This window comes from Bos indicus, chromosome 5, assembly GCF_029378745.1.
Source record: "Bos indicus isolate NIAB-ARS_2022 breed Sahiwal x Tharparkar chromosome 5, NIAB-ARS_B.indTharparkar_mat_pri_1.0, whole genome shotgun sequence".
Taxonomy (NCBI): domain Eukaryota; kingdom Metazoa; phylum Chordata; class Mammalia; order Artiodactyla; family Bovidae; genus Bos; species Bos indicus.
The window spans coordinates 58,646,898-58,673,940 of record NC_091764.1 but is presented as its reverse complement, the minus strand read 5'-3'; the positions used below and the strand labels follow the sequence as shown (position 1 = coordinate 58,673,940).

General features: G+C 34.3%; 2 protein-coding genes and 1 pseudogene across 2 annotated transcripts; all 3 read left to right on the top strand.

Annotated features, from left to right (window-relative positions):
- The first annotated feature begins 317 nt into the window (after window positions 1-317).
- On the top strand, window positions 318-1,253 carry LOC109558750 (olfactory receptor 6C2-like). Its single transcript, XM_019960082.2, has one exon. It carries the CDS (start codon window positions 318-320, stop codon window positions 1,251-1,253), a length of 936 nt encoding a protein of 311 aa, XP_019815641.2.
- Window positions 1,254-12,142: 10,889 nt separating this feature from the next.
- On the top strand, window positions 12,143-14,351 carry LOC109558437 (olfactory receptor 6C2-like; annotated as a pseudogene).
- Window positions 14,352-19,511: 5,160 nt separating this feature from the next.
- On the top strand, window positions 19,512-26,687 carry LOC109558436 (olfactory receptor 6C68-like). Its single transcript, XM_070788760.1, has 3 exons — window positions 19,512-19,520; window positions 24,139-25,085; window positions 26,603-26,687. The coding sequence occupies exons 1-3, from the start codon at window positions 19,512-19,514 to the stop codon at window positions 26,685-26,687; spliced, it is 1,041 nt and encodes a 346-aa protein (XP_070644861.1).
- The last annotated feature ends 356 nt before the right edge of the window (window positions 26,688-27,043 follow it).

Genomic DNA, 27,043 nt, shown 5'->3' with positions numbered 1-27,043 from the left:
CCTTAGAAAAAAAGTCCTAGTATTACAAAGTATTTTACCACTAGCTTTCATAACTTATGGATAGACAGACTAAGCCAAAAATATTAGGAACAAAGATAAAATTATCTGATTGAAAGATGAGGCAAGAATGAAAATACAATAGCTATTAACATATATAAAATAAAATACTACTCATAGACAAGATATTCATTTCAAGACAGTCAAGTCAGTTTGCCTGTCATCTATAGCCAGTATTGAGCACTCATTTTGGCTTCATTACACTCTTTTCAAGTGTCTCTGAATTTTTCCAGACGACTGGGCAAAAGCAGAAATCCTTGATGAGAAACCACACAGTAACAACATTCATCCTGCTGGGACTGACTGATGACCCACGAATGAAAGTTCTAGCTTTCATCTTTCTTTTTTTCACCTACATGTTGAGTGTAGCTGGGAACCTGACCATTATCTTCCTCACCCTCACAGATGGCCATCTCAGGACAGCCATGTACTTGTTTCTCCAAAATTTCTCTTTCTTGGAAATCTCATTCACAACTGCCTGTATTCCCAGATTTCTGTACAATATATCAACTGGTAACAAGGCCATTACCTACACTGCTTGCGCTATTCAAGTATTTTTTACTTACCTTTTTGGGATAACGGAATTTTTTCTTCTGGCCACTATGTCCTTTGACCGCTATGTGGCTATCTGCAAACCCCTGCATTATGTAACCATCATGAATAACAGAGTCTGCCACAGGCTTATTATCAGCTGCTGGATGGCTGGTTTGTTAATCATCATTCCGCCACTTAGCCTGGGCCTCAATCTGGAATTCTGTGACTCTAATGTCATTGATCATTTTTTCTGTGATGCCGCTCCCCTTCTAAAGATATCATGCTCAGACACATGGTTCATAGAGAGAATTATTCTAGTGTGTGCTGTCTTGACTTTCATCATGACCCTCGTGTGTGTTATTCTGTCCTACATGTATATCATCATGACAATTCTAAGATTATCTTCTTCTCAGCAAAGGAAAAAAGCCTTTTCAACCTGTTCTTCCCACATAGTTGTAGTTTCCATCAGTTATGGCAGCTGCATCTTCATCTATATCAAACCTTCAGCCAAGAAAGACATGGCTCTTAATAAAGGAGTCTCTCTTCTCATTTCTTCTATTTCACCAATGTTGAACCCATTTATTTATACTCTAAGAAATAAGCAAGTAAAGGAAGCTTTGCAGAAATTCATCAAAAAGATTGAATTCTTTTTAAAGAAGTAATAAAAAAAAGTAGTTGACTGGTCATAATGAAAGAATAAATATTTTCTCAACTTTACTAGTAACATTTTAATCATAATCAAGCCTTCCCTTAATCCAAGTCTATGCCCCAACCACCAATGCTTAAGAAGCTAAGTTGACTGATTTTATGAAGACCTACAAGATCTTCTAGAACTAACAACAACAACAACAAAAACATGTCTTTTTCATCATAGGGGATTAGAATGCAAAAGTACAAAGTCAAGAGATACCTGCCTTGGAGGACAAAATTTCCTATGACAAAGGCTAACAGAGTTTCATAGAGAGAACACATTGGTTAGCACACACCCTCTTCCAACAACACAAGAGATGATTCTACACATGGATGTCACAAAATCATCAAAACTTAAATCAGATTGATTATATTCTTTGCAACTGAAGATTGAAAAGCTCTATACAGTCAGAAAAACAGACATGGATCTGACTACGGCTCAGATCATCAGCTCCTTATTGCAAAATACAGGCTTACATTGAAGAAAATAGGGGAAACCACTAGATCATTCAAGTTTGACGTAAATCAAATCCCTTATGACTGTACAGTGGAGGTGATGAATAGATTCAGGGGATTAGATCTGGTACACAAAATGCTTGAAGAACTACGGATAGAGGTTCATAACATTGTACAGGAGGTGGTGATCAAAACTATTCCAAGGAAAAGAAATGCAAAATGGCAAAGTGGTTGTCTGAAGAGGTATTACAAATAGGTGAGAAAAGAAGAGAAGTGAAAGGCAAAGGAGAAATGGAAAAATATACCCAACTGAATGCAACGTTCCAGAGAAGAGGGAGGAGAGATAAGAGAGCCCCCTTAATTGAAAAAGGCAAAGAAGTAGAGGAAAACAACAGAATGGGAAACTCTAGAGATTTCTTCAAGAAAATTGGAGATGTCAAGGGCATATTTCATGAAAAGTTGAGCACAATAAAGGACAGAAATGGTAAGGACCTAACAAAAGTGTAAAAGATTAAGGAGTGGCAAAAATCCACAGAAGAACTCTGTGGATTTATGAGAAGAAAAGGCCTTAATGACTCAGATAATCACGATGGTGTGGTCACTCACCTAGAGCCAAACATCCTGGACTGTGAAGTCAAGTGTTCCTTAGGAAACGTTACTACAAATAAAGCTAGTGGAGTTGATGGAATTTCAGCCGAGCTTATTAAAATCCTAAAAGATGAGGGTGTTAAAGTGCTGCATTCAATATACCAGTAAATTTGGAAAACTCAGCAGTGACCACAGGACTGGAAAAGGTCAGCTTTCATTCCAATCCCAAAGAAAGGCAATATCAAAGAATGTTCAAACTACCATACAGTCACACTCATTTCACAGGCTAGCTAGGTAATGCTCAAAATCCTTCAAGCTAGGTTTCAGCAGTTTGTGAACTGAGAACCTGCAGATGTACAATCTGGATTTAGAAAAGGCGAGGAACCAGAGATCAAACTGCCAAAGTCCATTAGATCATAGAAAAAGCAAGGGATTCCAGAAGAGCATCTACTTCTGCTTCACTGACTACACTAAAGACTTTGACTCTGTGGATCACTACAAACTGGAAAATTCTGAAAGAGATAGGAATACCAGACAAGCTTACCTACCTCCTGAGAAACCTGTATGCACATCAAGAAGTAACAGTTAGAACCAGACATACAACAGACTGATTCAAAACTGGGAAAGGAGTATGTCCAAGCTATATATTATCACCCTGCTTATTTAACTTTTATACAGAACACAATATGTGTAATGCTGGCCTGGACGAATCACAAGCTGGAATTAAGATTGCCAGGAGAAATATAAACAACTACCAATATGCAAATGATACCACTCTAATGACAGAAAGCAAAGAGGAACTAAAGAACTTTGATGAGAGGAGAGTGAAAAAGATGGCTTAAAACTTAAAGGCATCCAGTTCCATCACATTATGGCAAATAGATAGTGAAAAAGTAGAAATAGTGACAGTGAATTTTATTTTCCTGGGCTCCCAAATCACTGAAGACAGTAACTGCAGCAATGAAATGAAAATACACTTCCTCCTTTGAAGAAAAGCTATGACAGACATAGTGTATTAAAAAAATAGAGACATCACTTTGCTGACAAAGGTTCATATAGTAATACCTACAGTTTTTTCTGGTAGTCATGTGGATATGAGACTTGGACCCTGAAGAAGGGTCCAAGAATTGGACCAAGGGTCCAAAGAATTGATGCTTTCGAATTGTGGTGCTAGAGAAGACTCTTGAGAGTACCTTGGACACCAAGGAGGTCACACCAGTCAATCCTAAAGGAAATCAACCCTTAATATTTGTTGGAAGGACTGATGCTGATGCCAAAGCTCCAATACTTTAGCCAGCTGATGCAAAAATCTGATTCATTGGAAAAAACCCTGCTGCTGGGAAAGATTGAGGGCAAGAGAAAAAAGGGATGACAGAGGATGAGATGGATGTATGATATCACTGACTCGATGGACATGACTTTGAGAAAGCTCCAGGAGTTCGTGAAGGACAGGATAGCCTGGATTGCTGCAGTCTATAGGGTTGCAAAGAGTCAGACATGGCTTAGCAACTGAACAACAATAATCTTATTTCAAGTTTTTTGTTTGTTTTTTAACATTTTGCAACTTCTTTAACTTTACTGATTGGGTACTATTTCAATTTGATTTCTCTGTTTCAAATTTGTTTAATAATTCCATCCATATGGATATGTTTATAACAATATTTGGGTTAAAAGTTGTGAGTGATGTCTAATTCAGTAATTAAAAGCAAAAGTTTCAGTTGTTCAGTTGCTGAGTCATGTCCAACTCTTGGTGACCCAGTGGACTGCATCATGCTAGGCTTCCCTGTATTTCACTATCTCCCAGAGTTTGCTCAAACTCCTGTCCATTGAGTCAGTGATGCCATCCAACCATGTCATCCTTTGTCACCCTCTTCTCCTCCAGCCCTCGGTCTTTCCCATCATTAGGGTCTTTTGCAGAGAGTCAGGTCTTTGCAACAGATAGCCAAAGTATTGGAGTTTCAGCATCAGCATCAGCCCTTCCAATGAATATTCAGGGTTGATTTCCTTTAGGATTGACTGGCTTGCTCTCCTTGCTGTGCAAAGGACTCTCAAGAGTCTTCTAGCACCACAGTCTGAAAGCATCAATTCTGTGGTGCTCAGTCTCCTTTATGGTCCAACTCTCACATCTGTACATGACTACTGGAAAAAACCATAGCTTTGACTCTATGGATTTTTGTCAGTGTGAATAAAGACACTTCAAAATGTATCCAAACAAAATAAATTTAAATACAACTCAGAGACGGAATATAAGATCTCAATAGTTGCATGGTCAAAACATTTAGAAATGATGCAATAACATGAAACTAAGATTACCAAACTGATATACAGTCAATGGAATGCAGAATTATAAATCAATCTGCTGCTGCTGCTGCTAAGTCGCTTTAGTCTACCCAACCACAAATCCACAAATTCAGATCAGTTTAAAAAAAAAAAGAAGAAGAGAAACAGATTCTCTAGTGTATTGAAAATTTGAACCTTGATTGTAAAGCACTGAAGTGGCATTTTAAAGTCTATAAATCAGACATAAAATTTTAAATGTAAATATTTAAAATAAACAGTTTAAACTTAAGTACCCAACTTCAATAAAATTAAAAATTTGAGACAAGTTAGAGCATACCTAGCGAACAATAGGGATTCCCAGATGGCTCAGTGGTAAAGAATATGCCTGCCACTGAAGGAGACCCAGGACGTGTGGTTTAGGTCTCTGGGTCGGGAAGATCCCCTGGAGTAGGAAATGGCAACCAGCTCAAGTATTTTTTGCCTGGAAGTTCCACGGACAGAGGAACCTGGTGGGCTCATCTATGGGATGGCAAAGAGTCAGCTAGAACTGAGCGACCGAACACAGCAAGCAATAACATGGGAAATATCTATAGAAAGCACACAGTTATAAAGTTTGTATGTCTAAGACATTTGTATGTATAAATTTGTACTTGACAGTAATTTATGTACTTACTAATCTTTGATAATAACATTTTTCAAAGTAGATTAAAAATAAAGTGGCATACTCATTTTAAGCAATTAGAAAAACTACACAATGAAACAAAGTGGAGTGAACAATGAAAGATTAAGATAAAAAGCAAAAGCAATTAAGTGTTAAATTTAAGGCAAATAATTCAGAGACTGATTCTCTGTAAAACTTAAGGAAAAATAATCTTACATACCTAAATACAGAGAAAAAAGAAATTAATATATTTGAGGTTAAGAATTAGAAATAAGATATAAATATCAATACACAGGAGATTCAAATATATATAAACACATACTTCATTCAATTTTACAATAAATTTTACAGAAAAACTGAAAGATAAAAACTTCTTGGTAAAATATGAAAAAAGGAATTATGTATTTAAATACAGCAAAACCCATATAATTTATTGGATAAGTGAAAATTTCAGACTGTAAAGTGGAAAGAGAATAATTTTAAAAAAATTCTCACTAACTTAATAAATGTTCTAAATAATTTCAGCCTAAATGAATCCATTCCAATCCATAAAAAATTATAACTTCATTTAAGTGTATAAATAAAGATTTCTCTATAAATATCTGTAAATACATGTTAGGAACATATTAAAAGAAAAAAGAAGAAGACCAACTAGAGTTTAATCTAAAAAAAAAAGCTATGCCTCAGTAAAATCTATCCACATACTTTATCATATCAATTTTTAATGATACACATCAGAAGAGTAGATAGATGGTGAAAATCTTTCATAAAATTTAATAATTAAAAATTCACAATTAAATGAGAACATGGTAAAATAATTAATAAAACTATTTATAAAAAATAAAATTTGTTTTAAAGAATAAATTGCTGATAGACTATGAATAGACTTGGGCTTCCCTAGTGGCTCAGTTGTTAAAGAAACTGCCTGCAACGCAGGAGACCCAGGTTCAATCCCTGCGTTGGGAAGGTCCCCTGGAAAAGGAATTGGCAACTCACTCCAGTACTCTTGCCTGGAGAATTCCATGGATAGAGGAGCGGGAGAGTTTACATTCCATGGGATCGCAAAGTGTCAGACACAACTGTGTGACTTTCTTTTTTTTCTTTCAGACTATGAATATAAATCAAGGACCAAATTTCATCACACAATGAGGACCGGCAGTGGGACAGCCAGGGCACCCGGCATGTCATCTGGCTACACTGAGCGGCTGAAGGTCATGTCCCTGATAGTTAGGGCCTGGCAAAATGTGGTCCACTGGAGACGGGAATGGCAAACCACTTCAGTATTCTTACCTTGAGAATCTCATGAACAGTATGAAAAGGCAAAAAGATATAACACTGAAAGTTGAACCCCCCAGGTAGGTAGGTGTCCAATATACTACTGGGGAAGAGCAGAGAAATGACTACAGAAAGAATGAAGAGGCTGAGCCAAAGTGGGAAAGAAGCCCAGTCATAACAAACACTCTCTTCCAACAACACAAGAGATGACAACAATAATTTCATCCTTGTTATTCAACATTGTTTTATGGTCTTGAAACATCATAAGAAAATAGACGAACTATAAGTAGAATTTGTTATAAATGCTATGCAGAAGATATAAAATATAGCTTTTAACAATTTAAATATGCATATTTTATGCATCATTAACCTGAATATAAAATTTTATAATGTATGATAGCTAATCATTTACATCATAATATATTTAATAGGCAGCATTTTTTTCTGTATAGCAGTAAAATAAACCATGTCTGTGAATTAATGTTGTTTTAAGTTCATATAAAGAGGTACATAGTAAAAGAAAAAATATCATATATTACACATATATGTGAAATCTAGAAAAATGGTACTGATGAACATATTTGTAACTCAAGACATAGATAATGGACTTGTGGACACAATGAGGGAAAGAGAGGATAGGATGAATTGAGAGAGTAGCACTGACAAATACACTACCAGATGTAAAATATTAGCTAGATAAAATAGATAGCTAGTGGGAAACTGTTGTGCAGCACAGGGTGCTCAAATCTGCTTTGTGATGACCTGGACGAGTGGGAATGCGGTATGGGAGGGAGGCTCAAGTGGGAGGGGATATATGTATGTTTATAGCTGATTCATATTGTTCTTCAGCAGAAACTAACACAACATTGCAAAGCAACTATTCTCCAATTTAAAAAAAAATTAAAAAAGAAGTACACACTCTTCCACTAAAGTTATTGAAAGAGGTATGAATTCAAGAAACTTATAGAGAAATGATAGGATTTAGACAAGAATTTAAGATGGGTAAGGATATTTTTTTAAAAAATCAGTGGTATATTTTGTATAAGAATAAATATTTAAAAAGCATAATAAGAAACCAATTTCAATCTAAACAATAAAGAAAGGATGCCATTAAGGAATAAAGCAGTTTTCTAAATGAGGAAAGAGACACAATCAATTTAAAGATATACAATCATGGAAACACATAATTTTTAAAGTTATGTTATTCTTGGCTACAAAGCAACACACCAAAAGTGTAATAATTCACCTAAAACTAACATATAAAATTTAATATAATTATCATTAAAATTCCAACAATTATGCTATTCATCACACAAAATTATTTGTAGATGCACCTGGAAGACTAAAACTCACAAACTTCCCACGAATGTATAAGTAAGAGCCATTGAAATAAATTTAAAATGTGTATTGGCCTAGAAATAATTAATGCATAGAACAAAAATATAGAAATGTTTTGTGTAAATAAACTAATGTATTCAATTACAAAAATGGAATTTGCGTTCAGTATGAAAAGAATTAATGAATGAATGTTGTGACTAAAACTTATTCTTCTGCAAGTAAATATGTTAGACCTATTTTTCACAACATAAACAATGGATTCAATGACTTAGATATTACTTATTGATCTGTTAGTAGATTGGTAGGTTGATTGATGAATGATTATACACACATGTTCAGTGTGCATATGAATTTCTCATAAAAAAAAAAAACATTTAATGCTGTGGTTAAGACATCACAATGAAAAAAGAAAAAAAAGAACATTAAAATAAAGGAAAGAGATGTCATACTTTTAAAAATACTGAACTTAAAACATTATAATACACAATGGACTACGTCAATTTATCTCAATCAAATTGGGGATAAAAAAAATCGCTTTTCTAACCTAGAGGTAATACAGCAAACAAATACATAGAAAAAATTGTTTATCTTTCAGAGTAATCAAGGAACTGCAAGAGAAAAAGTTTTAAAATAGCTTTTTATATCTACTGCAACAGCAAAATTATAGCTTTTTATTACAGTAACTGTCAATGTTGAAATGAAACTATGTATTCATCAGTTCAGTTCAGTTCAGCCGCTCAGTCGTGTCTGACTCTTTGCGACCCCATGAATCGCAGCACGCCAGGCCTCCCTGTCCATCACCAACTCCCGGAGTTCACTCAAACTCACGTCCCTCGAGTCAGTGATGCCATCCAGCCATCTCATCCTCTGTCGTCCCCTTCTCCTCCTGCCCCCAATCCCTCCCAGCCTCAGAGTCTTCTCCAATGAGTCAACTCTTCGCGTGAGGTGGCCAAAGTACTGGAGTTTCAGCTTCAGCATCATTGCCTCCAAAGAAATCCCAGGGCTGATCTCCTTCAGAATGGACTGGTTGGATCTCCTTGCAGTTGATCACAATTATTAATGCAATACTTTTAGAAAAGAATATGGCAATAAAGAACAGTAGCCATAAATATATTTTAAGTAAAAATAAAATATTTTATAAGTAAAATTATACCATAAACTAAGTTTAAAAAAAAGCATATGCTAGATTAATATCTAAATTATAAGAGAGCTCTTACATATACAAACAGAAAGTATAAGTAATTAAATAAAGAATAGGAATACATAATTGCCTATGGGTAAATCAAATTTAGAGGCAAATAGTAAAGTAAAAAAAAAATCATAATAATGAAAAAAATAAAAAATAAATATATGGAAATTTGCTTAAACTCATTCATAGTCTAATACAAAATTAAGCGACATTGAGATACTGGGGATGTTGAAAACAGTTTTTATCCTCTTTCTTTTTTTTTAATATTTTTTATTTTTTTTTAACTTTACAATATTGTATTGGTTTTACCTCTTTCTTATTACAACCATTGGGAAATGACTACTCTCACAGTGTCTATCGAAATGTAAATTGCTATGTAAATGTAATTTATTGATAATTGTAAAATAAATGTAATTTTAAATGAAATATAAATTACAATATTGCATTACTATATTTACTTAAGCTGCTAAAGGAAACAAACTAGTCCATAGTGACAATTTATCAATGGTTGCCTGAGGAATAGGGAGGTACAGAAAGACTAGGGCACAGGAGATAATAAAAATCCATCAACACTTAAGGATGATGGACATGTTCACTTTTTTTATTATGTAAATGTTTTCACTGGAGTGTACATATGTCAAAACTTTAAAAATGTGCAGTTTATTGTATTATGATTTTCCTTTGATAAAGCTCTTAAGAGAAATAAGAAAATGAACAGAATAACCTGATACTTGTCATCCTCTTTTCTCCAAGGACACTAGAGCCAAAACACTTTTTTGTATTTTGCTTTTGCCAAACAGAATTACTCCAAAGATTCATTAGTGACTTTTCAGCACAAGTCATCAAGGACCTTTTTTAAAGGCATTTATTTGCAAGGAGAACAAATTTAAAAAGAAGAAAAAAAAGGCAAAGCTGATATTCAAACCTTTGCCTCTGTTCAAAGATTCTGAAATACCAGCTCTTGCAAAAGAGGAGGGAGTCTAAGGCATTTCACTGCCATTAGGATCATTTTTTCCCCACCTTTTAAAAGTTAATCTATATACAAAACAATTTCTTAGGCTTTTCCTGGGAAAGTCAAACCAATTTTTAGAGACAGCAATTTCAGAGAGCTTTCTATATGTTCAAACACCCTGTGAGAGTGATAAACAATGCATGAGTCAAGCAGAAGTTTCTATGAAAATCATCATCGAACTTTCCATTTTCAATTAAATGCCTTTAGGAATTTTAATCAACTTAAGGAAGTTATGATTGACTGACACAAAAGTAAGTGTGATGTTTTGCACCATTAGTAATATTTCTGTTTGTTTAATTTCAGCTGTAATTTTCTCAGACAAAAAGGAAATTCATGTGCTTGCATTAACCTAAGATCTATGAGATATAATTTCTGTATTTTACAAAGTCTTCAAAAATATGTATTAAATAACTTAATAGAAATAGGTGGATATATAAATGAAAATCCAAATGTAGTATATATGCAGAAATAGCATCAGCTATACCATCAATCTCAAGTTGGAAAATATATGTACGTGGGTGTGGTGTGTCTGTGTACTTCTTCCTTCATCACTCTAAGAGATTAGTTGCAGTAACATCACTCACTGGAAATCCCTCCTTGTGAATATTTATTGAAAGATAAATGAACCAAAATGTTTGTTGTATGTCAGTGTCAATTAGCTTATGGAATTATCTTTTTTTATTTTTATTTTTTTACAGTCGGCCTTTCTTGATTATCCATTTTAAATAATCAGTGTGTATATGTCAACCCTAAAATCCCAGTCATTCCCTCCCCCTGCCATCATTTCCGTCTGGGATGGTAAATTTATTCTCTAAGTCTATGAGGTATGTCTTATAAGACTATTTCAAAAAAATATAGTTTTTGAACATTGAGTAACGTCCATAATACATTGAATAAGGTTACATAGTGATACATATGCAGTTTGAGAGATTAAAAAAAAAATTACAAGAAGTAGATAGATGGCAATAATCATTCCCTACTACTTCTGAATTAAATCTAATATATATATTGTATACAACCCAAATTCTATGGGAGGGTCCTAGTTTTCAAAACTATAAGCCTAGGTCAGCACTTAATCCCCATACTGGTGGCTGCCAACACATGGATTTAATGTTATTAATTGGTCAAACCATCAGATACAGCTCTTCTCCTACCTCAGTACGAATAAAATGCAATTTAAAAACAATGAAGAGAAACTCTTCAAAGACACATAAACTATGATTTCAAAGGGAAATTTTTTCACTCATTGATGTAGTATTACAATCTTTGAGACACTTATTCTATATTGAAAATGATCAATTACCCCACTTCAGTAATTAAATCGGGATGCCTGAAAAAATAACGATGCAGTAGATTTTAGTATAAACTCAGCATCAATAAAACCCTTGATTTCTGGAATCAACATTGCATTTCTAGATAACTGAGCATAGAAACACAGAATCAATGAAAATACAATTACTTATTTGAAAAACCAGGGTTAGAGGAGAATGACCCTATAGCTTTTCCCACAGTTGCAAATATCACAGTACATCTAAATTATTTTTTTTAAATAGCTCTTCTTTAAAAAGGAAAAGCAAAATAACCAGAAAATGTCTAGCTATCAACTGTTATACAAAAAATTGAATAAAAATACTGAGTATCAGAATTTTAGCCCAAATATGAAGAAACACTTTTGTTGTTTTGTTGTTGTGCTTGTTAAATATAGACACATAAATTTATTAAGAAAATAGTCTTAGGCATTGACAATACATGTAAGACTACATTAGTTGTTGTTGCTATAAGGGTGAGGAAGTTATGATCTCAGCAAACATTCTCTAGCTAAGTACTAACATAGTGGCAAGTTTTGCTGTTTGTGGGAACACAGAAGTAGGTATGTAGGATAAGGCATCTAGTACAATTGCACAAAACTTTTCAGAGGAAATTTTACTTCAACTGAAAATCAATTATTAGATCTACTCAGTTAAGTTGCTGAATATAGGACAGAGTATATAAGCACGTACAATAATACCATGCACAGATTGGGTGGTTAATAAATGGAATCTGTGAGTACACAGGAAGGGTGATGAAAGTGACAAACCATGTGGATGATCATGACCTGCGATTTAGTCACACTGAAATTGACATGAATGGTTTGGTTGTAGGTTCAATACAGATGTAGATATGCTTGGTGTTCAAGCCAATATATTAAGTCATAAAAAATCCATTAGTAGAAGTAGAAACATGTGTTTATTAACTGAAAAGTGCTATATAAAATTATAGCAATTGTGGAGAAAAAAGGGAGAGGTATGCAATCAGAAGTGAAGCGGATTTAAATATGCCCAAGCAATCAAAACAAACAGATAATACAGGAAAATCACGTGTAATTTTAAAGTTCCTTTATCAAAGCACTTCTTTTAAAAATATAATAAAATTGTGTTTAAAATCCTGTATGTTGCACAGCAGTTTTTACAATGATACTATTGTTCATGGGAGAAAACACACTTATCCACAACAGGAAAAACAAATGAACAAAAAAAAAAAAAAAAAAAGAGAGAGAAAACTCAGAGATTCCACATTCTGGTCAAGACTCTAGAGGGAGTCCAAATTGCAAATCATGTGTTAGTATTTTGGGGGCTTCCCAGGTGGTTCAGTGGGTAAAGAATACCCCTACAATGCAGAAGACTCAGGAGGGGCAAGTTCGATCCCTGGGTAAGGAAGATCCCCTGGAGGAGAGCCTGGCAACCCACTCTAGTATTCTTTTTTTTTTTTTTTAATTTTATTTTATTTTTAAACTTTACATAATTGTATTAGTTTTGCCAAACATCAAAATGAGTCCGCCACAGGTATACATATGTTCCCCATCCTGAACCCTCCTCCCTCCTCCCTCCCCATACCATCCTGGGCAGAGAAGTCTGGTGGGCAACAGTCCATAGGGTCGCAAAGAGTTGGAAACAACTGAAGAGACAGCGTTCACGTTTTAGCATTTTGACAAGAATGGAATTGTTAAGCAAATGCACACTTTGATGATGTGTTTTTTCTTTCACTTAACTCTGAATATGGAAGATTTAGGGGAGTCAAATGACATTTTCCTACTCATGAAATTACACTATTTTAGCAATGTATTCAATCATATGCCTATTGTTATTGTTTTTTAGTAGCAAAGTCTGCCCAACTCTTTTGCAACCCCGTAGATTGTAGCCCACCAGGTTCCTCAGTTCGTGGGATTTCCCAGGCAAGAATCTTGAAGGGTGCTGCCATTTCCTTCTATAGGGGATCTTCCCCACTCAGGCATTAAACCCCTGTCTCTTGCATCTCGTGCATTAGTAGGTGGATATTTTTATCACTGAGCCACCAGGTAAGCCAATCATATGCATATTATGATTTAAAATATAATATGAAAATGTAATGAAGATAGAGCTGCTTAAATTAGTATTTATACAGGGAATATGTTCTACATAATAATCTCTGAATAACTGTGAATACTGTTTGGAAAAAAGTCATCGGTGATGAAAAACTACCATAGCAACCTTTATTCTGCTGGGGTTGACAGATGACCCTGCGCTGAAGGTTTTGATTTTTATCTTTCTATCTCTCACATACATGCTGGGTGTCACTGGGAATCTGACCATCATCACATTCATCTTTGTGGATTCTTACCTGTGCCAGCCAAGTGTTTTTTACTGACCTCTTTGCAATAACAGATTTCTTTCTCCTGGCTACCATGTCTTATGACTGCTATGTGGCCATCTGCAAACCTCTGCATTATGTGACCATTATGAGCAGCAAAATCTGCCAGAGACTTGTTTTTTTGCTCTTGATTGGCTGGACTATTGGTCATAATATCCCCACTTAGTCTGGGGCTAAATCTGAAATTCTGTGACTCCAATGGCATTGATAATTTTCTCTGCAATGTCTCTCCCCTCCTGTAGTTATCCTGTTCAGACACATGGTTCATGGAACAAAGTGTTTTAATCTGTGTGGTGCTGACCCTCATTTTGACTCTTAAATATGTAGTTTTATCCTATACTTAAATTGTGAAGACAATTTTAGGATTCCCTTCAGCCCAGCAAAGAAAAAAGACTTCTTCCACCTGTTCTTCTCACATGATTGTGGTTTCCACCACATATGGCACATGCATTTTCATCTATATGAATCCTAGAGCCAAGGAAGAAGTGCCTATTAATAGAGTGATTTCATTACTCATGTCTTCCATTTCACCTATGTTAAATCCATTTATTTATGCACTGAGAAATAAGCAAGTGAAAAAATCCTTCAATAACTTGATCAAATGAATTGCATCATTATTAAAGAAGTAAAATAAAATAGCAGTCATTAAATAAAGTTAACATAGAATATGAGTGGCTACCAAACCTTTCTATTGAAGCTTATAATTTTCTTTACCTTTTAATAATCTATATTTCAGTTTCATTTCTCTGTTTCTCTTAGATTTACTTATATTACACCTTAATCGAGTTAATTATTTGCTTTATTTTTTCTCAACTTCATGACAATTTGTCTTGGTAAAGAAAATGAAAATATATTTCTCATCAATTTATCTGTAGATAAATATGTTGTTGTGTTAAGTTTCTTCAGTTGTAGCCAACTATTTGCTACCCTGTGGACTCTCACCCACTAGGCTCCTCTGTCCATGGGATTCTCCGGGCAGGAATACTGGAGGGGGTTGCCATTTTCTTCTCCATGGAATCTTCTGACCCAGGAATCAAACCTGCATCTCTTTTGTCTCCTGCATTGCCAGGCTGGTTCTTTACCACTAGTGCTACCTGGGAGGCCCAGGTAATATAATCCCATATAATTAAGTTTTATGGTATAATAAAAACAATTCATGAATATTCCATAAAACTGGTAGCATAATACCACTGATTGCTGTACTCAAATATGGATAAAATTCTACAAAAATTCCAGTGAGAACTGAAATTGTGTGATAAGATATTGAATAGAATGAATGAGGGCATGATGTAAAAGTACAATGAACCACTGAGAAAGATAGTTGTAACATTTCTAATGTTCTAGGAAAACACATTAAAAACAAAAATGTGTTGGATAAAATCTCTCAAATACTTTTTTTAATATTGGTAAAAGAGAAAGTTAAATGTGAACAATTATAATGCATCAAAGGCACAAAATAATCACAAAGGAAGATAAATAATCCCATTTATGACCCAGGAAAGGAAAATCCCATTTATGACCCAGGAAAGGAAAAAATGAAGAATGGAAAGGACAAGCTATTGGATTATGAATTAGAGGCTGGAGTTTAAAAGCCCATTTGGTGGCAGGAGTTGAAGAGTCAGAATCCAAATGGTGAAAATACTTACAGTGACAGAGCAGCATAAAGTCAAGACTTCAAAATTGTGATTTAAGAGGAAAACATTGGCCTCCCACGTAAAAAGACAGCAATTTTCTCTAAGAAATTTTTCTGTCTCTTCTTGAGTTATGAGCTACAAATGAAGACATGGAGACCATTATTATGTTTCTCTTTCTATCTGAGAAAGACCTTACAGCCCAAATTTTATATATATATATATAGCTACTAATACTATATATAAAAAATGCAGTAGTGAATTCAATGCATGCAGTGAGATAGAGACACTTCATAAGAATTCATAGAAATCATATAAAAGCTACCCTCAGAAGAAATCAAATAATTCTTCCAACATAAATTATTCATTATTAAAAAAACAAATGGAACAAAATAACATTTTACTGCTCATTATAAAATTTAGATTAGAATACTTAGCTATTCTAATTGCAAATTAGAATAACTTCACAGATGTACTATAGCAACACCACAACAAAAAAAAATACGTGAAGATATAGTGCTAATGAACAAAGTTTTAGCAAGCCAGAATTTTAAAAATTAATTCAAGATGTGGAAGACCAATCTATCAGTCTCCATAAAACATTTAAGAAGGCAAATAAAATGCATGTTTAAAGAGATAAAAGGATCAGATTACTTTAAAACCACAGTAAATCACTAGATAAACTTGTTATGATTGCAATTATACAAACAATATCTCTCCATATTGAATTTTATTAAAATGTCTTAATATTTGACAAAAATATGATTATGAAGTTATAAGATAAGCTATAAAATTCACTGATGAATATAGGTAGGCTATTTCAAATAGCACCAAAAAATAGTCCAAATTATGCTATGATCAAGGTGTATTTCCATAATACAAGAGTAGAGATAGATAATAGAGATATAAAGAAATGTATACAGAAATAGGAATATATATCAATACATACACACATATATATGAAATATAGACCAATTTTGCTATAACAACAAAATAAAGAAAGAACATTATATTTAGGTTTTGATTAATTGATCAAATGATCACTGGATACAAATCACTAATCTCTCCTAATACACTTAAAGTAAAATGAGAATATAATAAACTACCAAAATAAAATAATTTCTAAAGAAATAAAAGTTACATACTTTTACTGTGCTGTGTACTCATCTTAATTAAAATCAAGAACAAATGAGAAAAAAGAAACAAGTGAGGGATGCTCACCTTCATCCCTGATAATCAGAATTTCATTGCCAGCTTGAAAATGCCATAAGATAAATAGTATAATAGTTGGAATTATTAGAATATAAGTTATGAAACTACTGTAGTTAGAAATTATGAAAACCATGTTTTTTCAAGTGTTTACCTGTTTGAGAAGTGAATGGACCTTACCGTAATTGCCATTTTAATATTTTACATGTTTTATTCATTACTTTGTCATTAAAGTACATAAAATAATGACATATTTAATTAGAATTGATGAAATCTAATAGAAAACTTACAAACATAATAAGAACATTTAGTTATTTGGATGAAGAAAGGATGAATGCAATCAAAAAGTTAGTTTTGACAACATTTATAGCGGCAATGAGCTCCTCCATCAAAGCAATCAATCTGACTGCTAAAGAATAGATTCTATCAGGGATTCAACGTGTTACAAAATAAAATACTAATTTTCCCACTCAATAGACAAATTTAACACAACTCCAGTTGGAATCAACTTTTTAAAAATTTTGAATTGCACAAATTACCTCAGTATGAAACAGTTAAATCTCATGAATGTGGAGCACATAAATGAAAAATGATTATTAGTGAATAGAAACTTACTTTAAATAGTATCAAACATATTATAGATCAGTAAAACCAAATTAATATGTACTTGCATTAAAAAAGATAAAGCATTCAGTAGAACCTTTGAGAGCATGAAAGTATACACTAAAAAATAGCCTTTATTTTTATATAAAGTTTTACTTTACTTGTTAAATAAAAGTGGGATATTTTCAGTTCGTTAAGAAAATCATTGTTTATATAATAATTGCTTCAGTCACAAGAAAAGCTCAAATGAAAAATTTATTTTTTATTCACACAAACGGGTTGCATTCTAAATGATTTAAAATTTTAAGTGTGAAAATAAGCCATGAAAACAAGACAAAACAAAGCAGCAGTAACTGTTTCAGGTAATGAATGCTAATGAGCTTCATTGTGGTGGTTATTTCTCAATGTATATTTATAAGAAACTATCAGATTTTATACCTTACACATCCATGTATATTCTCATTCGTACCTCAGTAAAGGTGAAAAAAATATGTTTTAGAGAAATAAAAAAATGAATAAGACTATATGATTCCATTTATATAATAGTTTAGAAAATGCAAACTAAACTATAATTATAGAGACGGATAGGTATTTGAGAGCAGCAGCAGGGATGAGTGGGATAGAGAGAGTAAACAGGAGCACATGGAAACTGGAAAATGAAGGATTAGCATGATGGGCTGATACTTGGGAGTACACATATGTCAGAATATCAAATTGTACACTTTAAATAGTGAAGTTTATTGTATGTCAATTATATCTCAATAATGTAGTTAAAAATTAAAGAGCAAAAAACACTTGATAGTCTTGACTGTATAAAACTATACCAGAGGGATGGTATGGGGAGGGAGGCGGGAGGGGGGTTCAGGCCTGGGAACATGTGTACACCCGTGGCGGATTCATGTTGATGTATGGCAGAACCAATACAATATTGTAAAGTAACTAGCCTCCAGTTAAAATAAATAAATTTAAATTAAAAAAAAACCTATGAACTATAAGGCAAAACTCAATATCAACACTTAAAGACTCAAAATCTTGAAATACATATATAATAACTATAAAAGAACAAGACATGAATCAATATAAAAATTAATTTACCAAATCTAATTATAGTGGCAAATATTTGCTATAAACTAATCTCATGATTTCTATAATATTATATAAATTTTCTAAAAGAAAAATATTTTTATTGAGAAATTTCACTTCTATAAATTATTCTCACACATTAAAATACATTTGTATGAGCATCATTTTGATAGAATAATTAGCAGCTTTGGACAATAAAAATAATTTTACACTTAGTTCAGGTATTGTTTTAAAACTGGCCAAAATTGCCATTGAGGTGACATTACTAAGCAAAAAAAAAAAAAAAATTGATACTCTGAGGTAAACAAGTTATGTTTAAATATATAAAAATGTGTTATTGTTTTCATGAAATACACATAACAAAATTTATCATTTTGACCATTTTTAAGTGTAAAATTCAGTGGCATTAAATCCATTCATATTGCTGTGCATACATGCGTGATTCTCAGTTGCTCAGTCTAGTTCGACTCTTGGCGACCCCATGGACTGCAACCCATCAGGCTTCTTTGTCCATGGGGTTTCCCAGGCAAGAATACTGTGTTGGGTTGCCATTACTTTCTCCAGAGGATCTTCCTAAACCAGGGATCAAATCCATGTCTCCTGCATCTCCTGCACTGCAGGCAGAGTCTTTACCACTGAGCCACCTGGGGAGCCCATATTGTTGTACAATCATAAAAAAATATTTTGCATCCAATTACAAGATATGGTGGCAAATTTTTAAGTATTCACAGGTAGTCTGTGCCAAGACAGAAATATCTAAGTATAAGTTCTGTAATGTAAACATTAAACTAGTATAATTTTATAAACTTTTCCTTTCTCTTATCTGATTGGAATTGTCCAAAAATAAAACATTCATATAATTAAGGATTTCATTCATATAATTAAACAGTTAATTTTTTCAAGATTTTTGTAATGATTTATGTAAGTGAAATGATACCGCTTTCCTGCTGACTTGGGTCAAACGCTGCTGTAACATCCTCCTGTCTCCAAAGACACAGTGTTATGTGTTTTTTTGCCAAACTTCATTACTCAGAAGATTAAGTAATGACTCTTGATTGTAGATCAGCAAGGACCATTTGTTTGTATCACTTAGTTGTATTTTCTGCAAATTAAAAAGAAAAGTGACATTTGACATTGACTGTAATAGCATTTCTCTCTGTCCTGTTGATTTAACATATATCCCCTCTAGCAGAGGGGAGAGTTCCTCAGCTCTTACTGTCATTTATTTTTGTTTCAATAATGGAGATAGTAAGAAAATATTTGGAGGTTTGACTGGAAGATGTAGAAGGGAAGGGAAGGTGATTATCATATGTATCAGCAGTAGAGGTTACATACATATTCAGTAAAGGTAATGCAGGAACAAAAATGTGGACTATGTAGCAGGAGATGGTGGGCAAGCAGCAGGGCTTAGTTTGTTTGTAATAATTAAGCACACTTAACCTAAAAAATGAGTTTGAGCAAGCTCCGGGAGTTGGTGATGGACAGGGAAGCCTGGCGTGCTGCAGTCCATGGGTTAGCAAAGAGTCAGACACGACCAAGCAACTGAAGTGAACAGAACTAAGCTTAAGAAGAAACTAGCACACAAAATTTTCTTTTGGAGCAAAGACCTTACATTTTGCTCTAGAGTCTATAAAGTAAACCCCAGTTATCATAGCACTGGTTTAAAAAGATTCAAGGTGTCAAGAAAAGATATGAATTCAAGCCAAAAGATATCATTGCAACCCATAAAACTTCTCAGCATCTACTTAGTTACAGTGGAAAATCTTAAATACAAGATAGACATATGTGTGTGGATTTATCTCTGGGCTTTCTATTTTGTTCCATTGATCTATATTTCTGTCTTTGTGCCAGTACCACACTGTCTTGATAACTGTGGCTTTATAGTAGAGCCTGAAGTCATGCAGGTTGATTCCTCCAGTTCCATTCTTCTTTCTCAAGATCGCTTGGCTATTCAAGGTTTTTTGTATTTCCATACAAATTGTGAAATTATTTGTTCTAGCTCTGTGAAGAATACTGTTGGTAGCTTGATAGGGATTGCATTGAATCTATAAATTGCTTTGGGTAGTATACTCATTTTCACTATATTGATTCTTCCAATCCATGAACATGGTATATTTCTCCATCCATTAGTGTCCTCTTTGATTTCTTTCACCAGTGTTTTATAGTTTTCTATATATAGTTCTTTAGTTTCTTTAGGTAGATATATTCCTAAGTATTTCTCCAAAGAAGACATACAGATGGCTAACAAACACATGAAAAGATGCTCAACATCACTCATTATCAGAGAAATGCAAATCCAAACCACTATGAGGTACCATTTCACACCAGTCAGAATGGCTGCGATCCAAAAGTCTACAAATAATAAATGCTGGAGAGGGTGTGGAGAAAAGGGAACCCTCTTACACTGTTGGTGGGAATGCAAACTAGTACAGCCACTATGGAGAACAGTGTGGAGATTCCTTAAAAAACTAGAAATAGAACTGCCTTATGATCCAGCAATCCCACTGCTGGGCATACACACTGAGGAAACCAGAAGGGAAAGAGACACGTGTACCCTAATGTTCATCTCAGCACTGTTTATAATAGCCAGGACATGGAAGCAACCTAGATGTCCATCAGCAGATGAATGGATAAGAAAGCTATGGTACATATATACAATGGAGTATTACTCAGCCATTAAAAAGAATACATTTGAATCAGTTCTAATGAGGTGGATGAAACTGGAGCCTATTATACAGACTGAAGTAAGCCAGAAGGAAAAACACCAATACAGTATACTAACACATATATATGGAATTTAGAAAGATGGTAACAATAACCCTGTGTACGAGACAGCAAAAGAGACACTGATGTATAGAACAGTCTTATGCACTCTGTGGGAGAAGAAGAGGGTGGGAATATTTGGGAGAATGGCATTGAAACATGTAAAATATCATGTATGAAACGAGTCACCAGTCCAGGTTCGATGCACGATACTGGATGCTTGGGGCTAGTGCACCGGGACGACCCAGAGGGATGGTATGGGGAGGGAGGAGGGAGGAGGGAGGAGGGTTCAGGAAGGGGAACACATGTATACCTGTGGCGGATTCATTTTGATATTTGGCAAAACTAATACAATTATGTAAAGTTTAAAAGTAAAATAAAATTTAAAAATAAACAGAGAGAACCATAAAAAAAAAAGATAGACATAAAACATGTTGGTGTATATACATATATATATATACATCAGATCAGATCAGATCAGATAAGTCGCTCAGTTGTGTCCGACTCTTTGCGACCCCATGAATCACAGCATGCCAGGCCTCCCTGTCCATCACCAACTCCCAGAGTTCACTCAGACTCACGTCCATCGAGTCAGTGATGCCATCCAGCCATCTCATCCTCTGTCGTCCTCTTCTCCTCCTGCCCCCAATCCCTCCCAGCATGAGTCTTTTCCAATGAGTCAACTCTTCACATGAGGTGGCCAAAGTACTGGAGTTTCAGCTTTAGCATCATTCCTTCCAAAGAAATCTCAGAGCTGATCTCCTTCAGAATGGATTGGTTGGATCTCCTTGCAGTCCAAGGGACTCTCAAGAGTCTTCTCCAACACCACAGTTCAAAAGCATCAATTCTTCAGCATTCAGCTTTCTTCGGAGTCCAACTCTCACATCCATACATGACCGCAGGAAAAACCATAGCCTTGATTAGACGACCCTTTGTTAGCAAAGTAATGTCTCTGCTTTTCAATATGCTATCTAGGTTGGTCATAACTTCCCTTCTTAAGAGTAAGCGTCTTTTAATTTCATGGCTGCAGTCAATATCTGTAGTAATTTGGGGGCCCAGAAAAATACAGTCTGACACTGTTTCCACTGTTTCCCCATCTATTTCCCATGAAGTGCTGGGACCGGATGCCATGATTTTCGTTTTCTGAATGTTGAGCTTTAAGCCAACTTTTTCAATCTCCACTTTCGCTTTCATCAAGAGGTTTTTTAGTTCCTCTTCACTTTCTGCCATAAGGGTGGTGTCATCTGCATATCTGAGGTTACTGATGTTTCTCCAGGCAATCTTGATTCCAACTTGTGTTTCTCCCAGCCCAGCATTTCTCATGATGTACACTGCATATAAGTTAAATAAACAGGGTGACAACATACAGCCTTGATTTACTCCTTTTCCTATTTGGAACCAGTCTGTTGTTCCATGTCCAGTTCCAACTGGTGCTTCCTGACCTGCATATACGTTTCTCAAGAGGCAGATCAGGTGGTCTGGTATTCCCATCTCTTTCAGAATTTTCTACAGTTTATTGTGATCCACATAGTCAAAGGCTTTGGCATAGTCAATAAAGCAGATATAGATGTTTTTCTGGAACTCTCTTGCTTTTTCAATGATCCAGCGGATGTTGGCAATTTGATCTCTGGTTCTTCTGCCTTTTCTAAAATCAGCTTGAACATCAGGAAGTTCACGGTTCACATATTGCTGAAGCCTATCTTGGAGAATTTTGAGCATTACTTTACTAGCGTGTGAGATGAGTGCAATTGTGTGGTAGTTTGAGCATTCTTTGGCATTGCCTTTCTTGGGATTGGAATGAAAACTGACCTTTTCCTGTCCTGTGGCCACTGCTGAATTTTCTAAATGTGCTGGCATGTTGAGTGCAGCACTTTCACAGCATCATCTTTCAGGATTTGGAATAGCTCAACTGGAATGCCATCACCTTCACTAGCTTTGTTTGTAGTGATGCTTTCTAAGGCCCACTTGACTTCACATTCCAGGATGTCTGGCTCCAGGTCAGTGATTACACCATTGTGATTATCTGGGTTGTGAAGATCTTTTTTGTACAGTTCTTCTGTGTATTCTTGCCATCTCTTCTTAATATCTTCTGCTTCTGTTAGGTCCATACCATTTCTGTCCTTTATTGAGCTCATCTTTGCATGAAATGTTCCTTTGGTATCTGTGATTTTCTTGAAGAGATCCCTAGTCTTTCCCATTCTGTTGTTTTCCTCTATTTCTTTGCATTGATCGCTGAAGAAGGCTTTCTTATCTCTTCTTGCTATTCTTTGGAACTCTGCATTCAGATGTTTATATCTTTCCTTTTCTCCTTTGCTGTTTGCTTCTCTTTTTTTCACAGCTATTTGTAAGGCCTCCCCAGGCAGCCATTTTGGTTTTTTTTTGCATTTCTTTTCTGTGTGAATAGTCTTGATCCCTGTCTCCTGTACAATGTCATGAAACTCATTCCATAGTTCATCAGGCACTCTATCTATCAGATCTAGGCCCTTAAATCTATTTCTCACTTCCACTGTATAATCATAAGGGATTTGATTTAGATCATACCTGAATGGTCTAGTGGTTTTCCCTACTTTCTTCAATTTAAGTCTGAATTTGGTAATAAGGTGTTCATGGTCTGAGCCATAGTCAGCTCCTGGTCTTGTTTTTGCTGACTGTATAGAGCTTCTTCATCTTTGGCTGCAAAGAATATAATCAATCTGATTTTGGTGTTGACCATCTGGTGATGTCCATGTATAGAGTCTTCTCTTGTGTTATTAGAAGAGGGTGTTTGTTATGACCAGTGCATTTTCTTTGCAAAACTCTATTCGTCTTTGCCCTGCTTCATTCTGTATTCTAAGGCCAAATTTGCCTGTTACTCCAGGTGTTTCTTGACTTCCTACTTTTGCATTCCAGTTCCCTATAATGGTAAGGACATCTTTTTTGTGTGTTAGTTCTAAAAGATCTTGTAGGTCTTCATAGAACCATTCTACTTCAGCTTCTTCAGCATTACACAGACATTATTAACACATAGAACACATTGTATATAATAAAATAAAAGATTAAATAAAAAATTATAAATCAGTTAAATAGTATATAACAAAAAGATTTCTCTAAATATCACATACAGATTGGAGAGAAGTCAGAAGTCTGTGATGAGAAACAGAGAACAACTCTCATTCTGCTGGGACTGACAGATGACCCAGAGCTGCAGGTTCAAATTATCTTTTTATTCCTCACCTACACACTGAGTTTAACTGGAAACATGACCATCATCACACTCACATTTGTGGATTCCCACCTGAAAACACCAATGTACTTTTTCTTTAAAAATGTGTCCTTGGAGATCTCCTTCACATCTTCTTGTATCCCCAGATACCTGTATAGCATAGCTACAGGTGACAGGGTCATTGCCTATAATGCTTCTGTCATTCAAGTATCTTTTACTGACCTCTGTGGATTAACAGAATTTTTTCTGCTGGCCACCATGTCCTATGACTGTTACGTGGCCATCTGCAAAAGCTTGCACTATGTGACCATCATGAGCAACAGAGTCTGCAGGATTCTCATCATCTTTTGTTGGATGGCTGGTTTGTGCATATTAATCCCACCACTTAGCCTTGGTTTAAATCTAAAATTATGTGACTCTAACAAGATTGATCATTTTGGCTGTGATGCATTTCCTTTATTGAAAATTTCATGCTCATATACATGGTTGAAGGAACAGATGGTTATAATCTGTGCTGTGCTGACCCTAAATATGACTCTTATTTGTGTAGTTCTGTCATATGCCTGCATCATCAAGACAATTTTGAGATTCCGTTCCGCTCAGCAAAGGAAAAAGCCCTTTTTGACCTGTTCTTCTCACATAAGAGTGGTTACCATCACCTATGGCACATGCATTTTCATCTACCTGAATCCTACAGCAAAGGGAGAAGTGATCATTAAAAAAGTGGTTTCACTCCTCATTTTTTCTGTTTCATCTACGTTGAACTCATTTATTTATACCTTCAGAAACAACCAAGTTAAGAAAGCCTTTAAGGACTCAATGAAAAAAATTGCCTTGCTCTCATCTAAGTATGAAAGAATATTTTTAAAATATCATCTCAAAAGGATAGGAAGGAGACTTTTTAGAAGCTTATAGTTTACTATTAGCAAAATACATATTATTACACTGAACACACATATATGTTAGATAAAAGTTAATATTCTTTTGAAACTATGGTAAAAGTTGTCAATAGAATGTATCAGAAATAATGATTTAACTGGTTAGAGCAATAATCTATAAAAATATGTGGATAATCAGGAGAATATAGGCAGGCATATGGGAGGAGACGTTGCACTATAGATCACAGAGACTTAAGGCTGAAGTCTCAGGATTGCTGCAGTAAGAGCACTTGTGACACAATAGATGCACATTTAATGAAAGTTTAAATTAGTAAATCATACTTATTTTCATGGAAAGATTACATTTTTTCCTGAGAAGTATTATCTGCAGCTTACACAGCTGTGAGTCAAGGGAAAAACATTCCCCAGTATATTTGAACCTATGCCAACATCTGACACCAATTAAGCTTTTATATTCCAGATTCTATCATAATAATCTAAATGATTAGCTACAACAAGTTGAAAAATCCACACAAACGTAATTCCTTGGAAATCATAGCTTTTACACCAAATCAACTAATTACTATTAGGAAAGCAATGAAATACAGATATAACATCACAAATTTGGAACACTGAAAAAGCTATGGTCAATAGGAATTCTGTTAACTTAAATTATTCATTATTTACAAAAATGTAAACTAGCCACAAAGAGGGGAATTTGTACTCATCTGAATAAAATGAAAAAAAAATGAAGAATTTACAAAAGTAAATGGAAAATGTAACTTACTATGGGTAGAGAATGAAGTCAGTTAAGTAAGCTAAAGAGATTAAAAACCACTTCTTTGAAAAGTCCAACAGCATAGCTAAATCCCACTCCAATGAACGTAATGAGTGAAAAACAAATAATCGATATGTTATTGGGAGATCTGGGACAAACAATAATATAAGAAAACAAAATAATTAGGAAAAATATGAGGGAGAATAAATAAATGATTGCATTTGATTGATATCAAAGTCTTATTCAAATTTTGCTTATCTGAAATGGAGGTATTATATGTCATACAAAGAATTGTATCAGTCATGGTTCAGTTTAATCAGCAACATTTTGTTTTCAATAATAATACACAATAAAATTGTATTCTTAAAGTGATGTCTTAAAATTGATGAAATTTGATATTTTTTAAAAAATCTCAAGTAAATTCTTACATATTCAGAAAACTCAAGAAACTCTAACAGGGAAATAGTGCAATTAATGAGGGAATTTGGTGTCTAGATGAAAAAATGGAAATTATTTAAAAATCAGTAGACAATCATAGCAATAAGCAATGGGAAATTTGTAATATGAGCATGTACATGTGTATTTATGTATTTTGGAATAAGCAACCATTAAGTAATTATAGATTATGTATTGTAGAATCACATATTACTTTATTTGTGTACAGCCATTAAGCAAGTAGAACATTGAAACAAGACAAATTTTAATACAGGATATCTGAAGCAGAAACTAAACTATGCAATCAGAAAGAAGAATGGGTAGAACAAGACGAATGGGTAGAACAAGACAAAAAATAAAAATGAAACATTGATCATAAAATCACATGAAATATGAGTTTCAGTAAATATATATACATATATATGTATACATATATTTGAGTATAAACAAACTTTTTTTCAAATACATTTTATTCTACAATTGAATGATAGATCATTAAATATCTGTTGCCAAGTGAAAGAAATGAAGTTGCAGTTTATTTTGTTAATATTAGTTCAATAAAAATATAAATGTGAAAAGATAAATTCTTTGAATGTGTAAATATTGTACATTATACAATAGAATGTTATTCATCCATAAACAGTGGGAAATCATATCACTTGCAACAGCATGACTGGACCTTGAGGGTATTATGTTAAGTGAAATAAGTCAGAAA